The 8,664-nt window shown below is 40.1% G+C and overlaps 1 protein-coding gene across 1 annotated transcript; it reads left to right on the forward strand.

Moving 5' to 3' along the window:
- Positions 1-5,349: 5,349 nt before the first annotated feature.
- On the forward strand, positions 5,350-8,310 carry trhrb (thyrotropin-releasing hormone receptor b). The gene is given in 2 exon segments (NM_001204791.1): positions 5,350-6,145; positions 7,773-8,310. Coding segments are annotated over 2 exon segments (1,197 nt in total). The 5' UTR covers positions 5,350-5,374; the 3' UTR covers positions 8,199-8,310.
- The last annotated feature ends 354 nt before the right edge of the window (positions 8,311-8,664 follow it).

Consider the following 8,664-nt stretch of genomic DNA (forward strand, 5'->3'; position numbering starts at 1 on the left):
ATGCCCATTTCCGATTTTCTGACTATATCCGATTTTTTTGACGACCCGCTTACATCATCTTTTAAAAGTGACCCGTATCCGATTTTTGCATTTACACTATACAATGCCGAAACTATCAAACGTAGACATTCTGAGGACTACGTAGCAGCATTTCCGCATTACGCGGACCTCCTCCGGACTTTTGTGACTTCGGTTGTCATGGAGGCAACGCGGCGACGGAAGGGGGCGTTGCCTTGGGCGCTCCTGAGGGGATGCACGGGGGAGGAAAAGGAGGGCTGCTCGGCCGTCTTATGTGCTCTCTCTGACTTTTGAATGAGGAAGTGTTTGCAGACGTGCTGTACTAACAGTTTGATCCAAGTGTTGAACCTTTCCTGCGCGATGACTTCTCTTTTTCCGATCGTGGTCAGAAACACACGGGAGATTTTCTTCAGGGCCAAAGGCGGATTTCTCCTTCGGGGTTCGCTTTCCTGTTCTGAACCCTCAGCTTCCAGAGTGGGTTAAAAAAGACTCCAAAACTTTTGGGGGAGACACCTTATTTTAAATTTATGGTTCTCTGACACTCCCCCGCTCCGCGCTCACACCCCCTCTCCTCTCCTCTCCTCTCACACACACACGCGCACACACACACACGGTCCCCATCATATACGGCCTCACTCCGCAACACAAGCAAAGAAAAAAAAGGCTTCTAGCCTGTTCCAGAACAACGGTGTCCAGCTTCATTAGTTACCGTTTGCGTCCCGACCGGGACCGGACTGGGAATAACAGCGGTTTCCGACTACGGTCTGAAGCCTGAGGCTAAAAGGTAACACGCTGACAGCAAAATCAGCACACAAAAGCACCTTAATGAGTCATGTGATCTCAGTTGGTGGTCTCCTGAGTTGATGTCACTGACGTACGACTCGCACATACTGGGGAATATCCGATTTGTCTGCTTACATGGCACACGCTAATGCACCTATCCGATTCGTTTCCGATTTATTTCCACATATGAGTGAGGCCTGAATCCGATCTAAGGAAATCGGAATCCGTGCGCTTTTGTCCTGCTTACACGTTCACCGGTCATATCCGATCTGTGCCGCATGAGAGGAAATAAATCGGAATCGGGTCACTTGAACCATGCAGTGTAAATGCGGCCTTAGATTATTGTTTAAGTACAGCACATCTTCAGTTTTTCTTGAATAACTTTTAAAAGGAGCTCTGTCACTGGAAAATCTGGATGTTTGCATCCACAAATGTCGTAACTTCAGCCATATTTTTTTTCTTTTTCTTGTTTGTGCGCATTTTTTTAATGATTTCTGCTGTTATTAAGCTTTTGCTGGGTATATGTATGTACTGCTTTCCTCAGTTTCAGTGTGAGTGTTTTAAACCTGTGTGGAGGCTCTTTGAGTGACTTTGTGCCAAAATGCTTTTGGCATCACTTGGGCTCCTTGAGATTACCGCAAATAATGTATTTGTCCCTTCATGCTCTGCCTAAATACTGCAACAAATCCGTAATAGGAATGTTGACCAATCAAAAAAAGAAAAACCAGAGACGATTTATCAGTCATGATGCTTTCTGAAAGAAAGTTGTATTATATTTATATATTTGTCTCTGACCTCGTAGAAAGAACCTCAAACCACTTTAGTGAAGGTTTTAAACCAACAGATCCCGGGGAATGCCATGGAGCTTATTGTCACTTTTTAGCAGTTTTTAGGCCCACAGCACAGATGACATGGAGTTGAAAAGGTGGAGATGGAGGCAGAACAACATGCTGTGGGTAAGACAGACTGTGCAGGTTTTGAACTCTGCAATCATGTTTCACCTTTAAAACTTCCTAAACAACCTTCATGCACCAGGGCCACCACGGCGGTGGGAGCCACTGCTGCCAATGTGATGAGGTTTGTCTTTTCCTACACTGCAAAATCTTTCATCTGAACGGAGCAGTACTAAGTGGAGTTTATTAAATCCCTTTGTTGCTTTTGGTTTGTAAGCAAAAACTTTTCTCTGGGTTTTTGAAAATTTGCTGTCCAACTTTCTTTATGTGCCTCTGGTAAATAAAATCAAATAAATTCACTCTTTATTCATACAGCACTTTAAACAGAGTAACACAAAGTGATAATACAAATAAGGAATCTTACAGAGATTTGAAAAATATAGCATTATCACACAAACTGTTTGTTGGTCTTCCCCATCGTAGCATCAAGCTCTCAGACCTTCTATAGATAAATGCTGCAATGTATGAATTTAATTCAAAATGTTCTTTTGGATCATCACCAAATATATAAAAAAAGTTTTATTGTATTAATAAGCCAATTGTTCAGCTAATTTTTATATTTCTAACAAATGTTTGTGTCTGATGATTTCAGAAATGGGATAATCTATATTCAGACTGGTTTGAAATAAATCAAATATAAAATTAACTAATTTAAAAATGCCTCTTTTATTTAAAGCAGACGCTAAAAATGTCTATTACACATCAGAATAAGAAAACGTAGCTTTTAAATCAAAATGGGTCTTTGCCATAAACTGAGCTAACTTCGTTCAACCATTGAACACAGAATTTCAAGACACAGAGTCAGATGCTGATTGATCAGATCAGTGGAGAGCCTCTCAGTCCATTTTTAATAAACCCTACCAAACTTTTATTTATTTATTTTTTGCTTGTTGGTATTTTGATTCTAAATTTCAGACAGTTGTCACTTTAAATGCCTATGAAAGTTTCATTTTAAAGTTGAACATTATTTTTCAGTTTAACTGTATACATTTCATCAGGTTCGTATAAGGAAAAAAAACAAACAAAGAACAAAAGGTTGTTTTCCAATTTAAAAACTCCAAAAGCATCTTTCTGGGTAAATTTTAAAGTAAAATCTGACAGTTTAGAAACCCGGTGAGTCTACCTGTTTTACTGAAAATGTTGATTAGTCTGTCCGGTAGCATGAACATCAAAGGAGCAGCCATACAATGCCAACACATGACGATGACTGATAAGGACTGAGTAAAGAAATCGGGTTACTTTTTGATCTGCTCACATGTGGTGCTGCTCAGGTCTGTCCACCAGGTGGCTCTACAGTTCTTTCTCATTATTAAAAACTACTCAAGCAACACGGTGTCATTCTTCCACTTTTGATTCAGTCCCATTCAGTAAAAGACTGTTATATTCTAAGGTGAAGACAACAAACTCATTGTTTCAATCCATTTTAAAAGCTTGTGATAAAAGTATACCAATTTTTTTTAATCTGAAAAGTTCAATAAATTTCAACACAGAAGCAGATGTTTTTGTAAATTTAGCTCAAGAAGAGATGTGTGGAAGGATAGACGGAAGGACATAAGATGGAAGAAAGCAAAGAAGGAAAGAAAGACTTGATGCTCGTAAAGAGAGAGATTTTTGGCACCTGTGCCACCATTCGGAGCTCAGTTCCTGGAGAAAGTGCACATTTGGTGTGGAGGAGAGTTTCTCACCCACACAGATTTGTACAGAGAACAGAAACCTGCAGATCCCACAGTATACAACAGCACAATACAGGTCACTGCAGATCTGTTTGTTCATTTGAGGTTGGTTTAGGACAGAAACTCATGTTTTCCTTTTTGCTATTATGGTCTTTCTGTGACAAGGATTTGTTGTATTTTGCTCAGGCAGTAAAAAATTGTTCACTAGTAATAGAGGGACATTCAGAAAAATTAGATCTAGGTACTCAAAACTATGATACAAAATGTAAAAGGAAAAATGCAACAGTTCTTTTTTTTTGCCAATTTTCTTAGCAAAACCTATCATTATTATTCAGCTGGGGAATTTTTTTATTAATTGTGGATAAAGTGGGTATTGCTCTGAAGTAATTATGTAGAAATATGTTTCTTTGAATGAGAAGTAAGTGATGATTCACCTGTATGCTTCTTCATTTCAGAATAAGAATTTTTGAGTTCTTGTTTTGTCAATTTGGACCTGTTCGTAGACATACATAACATTTTGTATGGTTATTTTGCATCTTGTGAATAGTATACTTAAAAGAAATTACATATTAATTTCTTTTTCAGGACTTTTGAGTTAATTTAAATGTTTTTCCTTGTATTACATGCCTTTCTGGAAAAGAGTGAATGATATCAGTCTATGTTCGTCATACTCACATTTTTCCTGCCCCAGACTTTGTTGAGCAATCTGTCAATTTTTCTGGTAACATGTAAATTAGCATTTTGAACACTCAAGGTATCACTGAAACCTAAATTACAGCAAAACTACAATAACATGTTAGAGTAATCATCTGCAGAACAATGTGAACAAATGAGAAACCAAAAAGGTTTTCTAAGTGAAAATATTGTCTCTGCAAATGATCCAGCCAGAAGCTCACAGGCTGATACATTTGGATGCCTGCAACAGGTTAGAGAAAACTCCTAGTCACAGGTTGAGGATTTTCTTTCTTCCATGAAGACGCGTTTTCATTTCCTGGTGAAATCTGCGTGGATATTCTTCCAGTAATGCAAAAAGTCTTCAGGAAATTCTGGCCAGATTAAGATCCAAATCTTACCAGATGCCCTTTGGATTTAGTCTTAAATTTTTAGGATGACAAATTCTAAAAATCTGTGCCAGAAAACCAGAAGCCACAAAAACCCATATGTTGGCAGCCTTTTCTTGAAGAAAAATACAAAAACAACCAAAACACTTTCTTTGGGTATTAGGTATACTATCCTAATTATAATAATAGTAATTATTATTATTATTATTATAATTATGATCGTCTTTCGTATCTGCTCGTTATCAGTATTCCTACCACAGTACTTAGAGAAGGAAAAAACATTTTTTTTAATTTGGAACTTTTACGTGTAATAGTCATTATCAAAGCGTTTGATTTAGAACTGTTGCAAAGTCGGGCTTATTTCAAAACCTACATGTCAGAAACATTCAAGTTCTGCGTCACAATCGCAGTTTAGAGTACCAGGTGACCGCAGTTCAGCTCATGGGAGCAGCAGCGCGCTGAGATGATTTTTGGTGCTGATCATAGGTGACAAAATCAGAGCAGCTGGATGAAATGTGTTACATTGTGAGGTTGAGCAGCTGGCTTTGTTGATGTCCGGCGTTTTAGTTGTCATAATGTGATGGAATAATCCGCACTGCATGCGTAGGAGAGCTCCTGCCAGAAAGACGGCTCAAAACCAAGCGCCCATCTGCTACTGCACAGTTTGCTTTGACGCGCGGGAGGAAACGCGTAGCTTTTTACGCACAGCACGAACGCCGACTCGCGCTTGAATCCGAACGATTTTTTGCTGATTTCATGTGCAGTTTCAGCTCGCGATCACTTTTACTCCTGTTAAAGCTTGACCCACGCTTTAGGAACGTTTTAAATTCCGCAGGTTTTTAATTTTGGTTGCGCGTAAAACCACTTCAGTTTCACGGATTACAAGATGGAAAACTTCTCCTCATTTTCAGAGGTGAACCACACTTTGGGGATTTGGGCGGACTACAGCATGCAGTACAAAGCTATAAGCAGTTTGCTGCTTTTTGTGATCTGCGCTTCGGGCATTGTTGGAAACATCATGGTTATCCTGGTGGTTCTCACGACCAAACACATGAGGACTCCGACCAACTGCTACCTGGTCAGTTTGGCTGTGGCTGACCTAATGGTACTAACGGCCGCTGGTCTCCCTGCCATCACGGACAGCATCTTTGCAACTTGGGTGTTTGGTCGCTATGGGTGTCTCTGTATCACCTACTTCCAGTATCTCGGGATCAACGCCTCCTCCTGCTCCATTACAGCCTTCACCATCGAGAGGTACATTGCCATCTGCCACCCGATTAAAGCCCAATTTCTGTGCACATTGTCCAGAGCAAAGAAGATCATCTTGTTCGTTTGGGCTTTCACTTCGATTTACTGCGTAATGTGGTTCTACCTGTCAGACATCCAGGAGCTGGTGTACGAAAACATCACCATCATCACCTGTGGCTATAGGGTTCCCAGAAAATTCTATTTGCCTGTTTATTTTTTCGACTTCGGCGTCTTTTTTGTGCTGCCGCTTCTGCTCTCCGCCGTGCTGTACGGACTTATTGCTAGGATCCTCTTTCTAAACCCACTCCCATCTGAGCACAAAGCAAAGAAGAAGAGCGGAGCAAACAACCCGAAGACGAGTTGCAAGAACTCCCGTCACTCCAGCTCCACCGCAACGTCGCGCAGACAGGTGAGCTTGGGCGGAGAAGTGCGTAAAACTAGAAGCGCGCAAAACTGCACCTTCTATCTGAAATGCGCAATAAGGTCACATTTGCAGTCAGTTCCTGTTGAAAAAGTTACACACCCATAAAAGGAACCAAAATGTATTTCTTTCATGTTATTCAACAGCTTTTACCGCGCACAGCATCCAGGAGATTCCAAAATGGCAAAAAGAAGAAAAATGATTAAACGCATGGGCCGACGTATCTTTTTCAAATATTAGTCAAAATGTAGTTATTCATTTCATAAAAAAGGAGAGACCAAGTTCTTAATGGCAAATGGACCACAAATATAAATTGGCAATGTTGCCGATTCCATTAGATCCTAAATTTCCTCTCCAGGTTACACAAACAAAAAACACCATAAGTTCAATAACAAAGTCCAACTTGTAAAGCATGACGCTTTCAGGAAAAACTTTATTGACCCCAGTAAATAAAAATCTTCTTCAATCTGACTCAACCAAGTTGGAGAATTCCTCCCTAAATTGCGCCTCAGGAAAGTTAATATGCAAACCTGAAATACTCCCACGACGTAATCATTTTTTTAATGACTTTTGATCATCAGATTTTTCCAGAAAGTCTATAAGTCCTTGGATTCAAACCAATGTCTATGAGAAACTTTTTTTCCAAAATGTTACATTAGTTTTGATTCAGGGTCACATTATTTTCAGTTTTTAAAGTTATAGAATACAACAGTAGACCCACAGAGTTGCTGAAATGTTTTTTTTAAGCATTATAATTTTTTCTACATAAACTAATAACTGTCACATCTGTGCACATGCTTTATTGTTAGGAGAACTCAAAAGTGATACATGTTGAACTATTGTCATTTACAGAACATTTTCACAGCAACATTGACGGATCTTGACCAACTTTAAAGAGTTGTCAGCTGGTGATGCTTTTTCAAAGTGGTCAACAATATAAACTACACAGTAAAACTAGTTAACCTTTATTTACATTGTTGGCTCTTGCAAGCATGACTTGTTTGCTTTCCTCAAAACTGTGTCTCTAACCAAACTTCTTCTTAACTTCTGCTCCCATGTAACTATCCCAAAGCCACATAACAGACCAAATAGCAGCTTGATAATTAAAAGTACTTCAATCAGAGGTAATGACAGCTGATGTTTTCAATCCTGCTACATCAATTATTTAGTCACTCAGACGAAAATTGTGTTTTTGGTGTTTTCTCATTTTCTTATGGCATTTTCTCATGATGGAGAAAAGAAAATTATGCTAAAAAATAGCATTTCAGGAGCAGCTTCCTGCTCCACTCCATTCTGATGCATCCACTTGCAGACAAATAGATCCATCTACCTCTTTGTTTGTCTTGGCCGAGGTGGCATCTGGGTCAAAACTGTTCAGCTGGATAGCTCCAATTTTGCTCACCATTTTTGTTGCACTGGTAAGGTTAAGTAGGGATTGTGAGGGTCTGTGAACTAAAGGGAGTGTAAACAGATGACAAGAAATGGGGGAGGGCTTAGTCCGTGCCAGCGAGCCTGCCCACAATTCAGAGGCGAATTTTTAAGTAATTACTGCCGCTCTGCAGAAACTATCCACTACAAAGAAGAGCTCTTAAATTTCTCCATATTTCCCATACAGGTAACCAAAATGCTGGCAGTGGTGGTGATCCTGTTCGCCGTGCTCTGGATGCCCTACCGCACTTTAGTGGTGGTAAACTCCTTCTTGGACCAGGCATACTTGGACAGCTGGTTCTTGCTTTTCTGCAGGATATGCATCTACCTCAACAGTGCCATCAACCCAGTCATCTACAACGCCATGTCTCAGAAGTTTCGTGCAGCTTTCCAGAAGATCTGCCACTGTGGGATGAAGGGTTCAGACAAGCCTGCTGCCCACAGCCTGGCTCTCACCTACAATGTTGTTAAAGACACCTCGCTCGTGGAAAGCACCGACCACTTCTCCACCGAACTTGAGGATCTTACAGTGACAGATGAGCTGCTGTCGGATCAGAAGATGATGTTTTCCGACCCATGCGTTTATGGGAAGACGAATTTTAGTGAAGCCTGAGGTTGGTTTAAGGTCAGACAGAAGGTTCTGTGGCCCAACTGAGAATTAAATACTTTCAAAGTGTTGCCTGATGGAGTTTCTTAAGTGGCAAATACTGTTTGCTGAGTGCCTGCTGACCTTTTAAAGCTACGCTGTTGCAGCTGTGATGTTCTCTGAAAGCGAGCAGGATGATGCATAGGTTTAAGTACCGCCTTAGCTAAGAATGACCTTGGACTGTGTAAAGCACAAAAGATAAATTTAAAAAATCAACACGTATGTCTAATGGTAAGTTAGACATTCACACAATATGATTGTGAACAAAACACTTTTACCACTAGAAATATGTCTAATTGCAAATGAAAACTCCTGTTTCTTCAAACTGTGAAGGTTCAAGCCAGCAGGGCATGCCGATAGCCCCAGAAAGTTTAGATGATTATCACAAAGAACCAAAAAGTCTAGATGTCCTGCAAGATGCAGGCCATTATTT

Source organism: Oryzias latipes, chromosome 11, assembly GCF_053564925.1.
Source record: "Oryzias latipes strain Hd-rR chromosome 11, Olatipes_Hd-rR_3.1".
In the NCBI taxonomy this organism is placed as follows: domain Eukaryota; kingdom Metazoa; phylum Chordata; class Actinopteri; order Beloniformes; family Adrianichthyidae; genus Oryzias; species Oryzias latipes.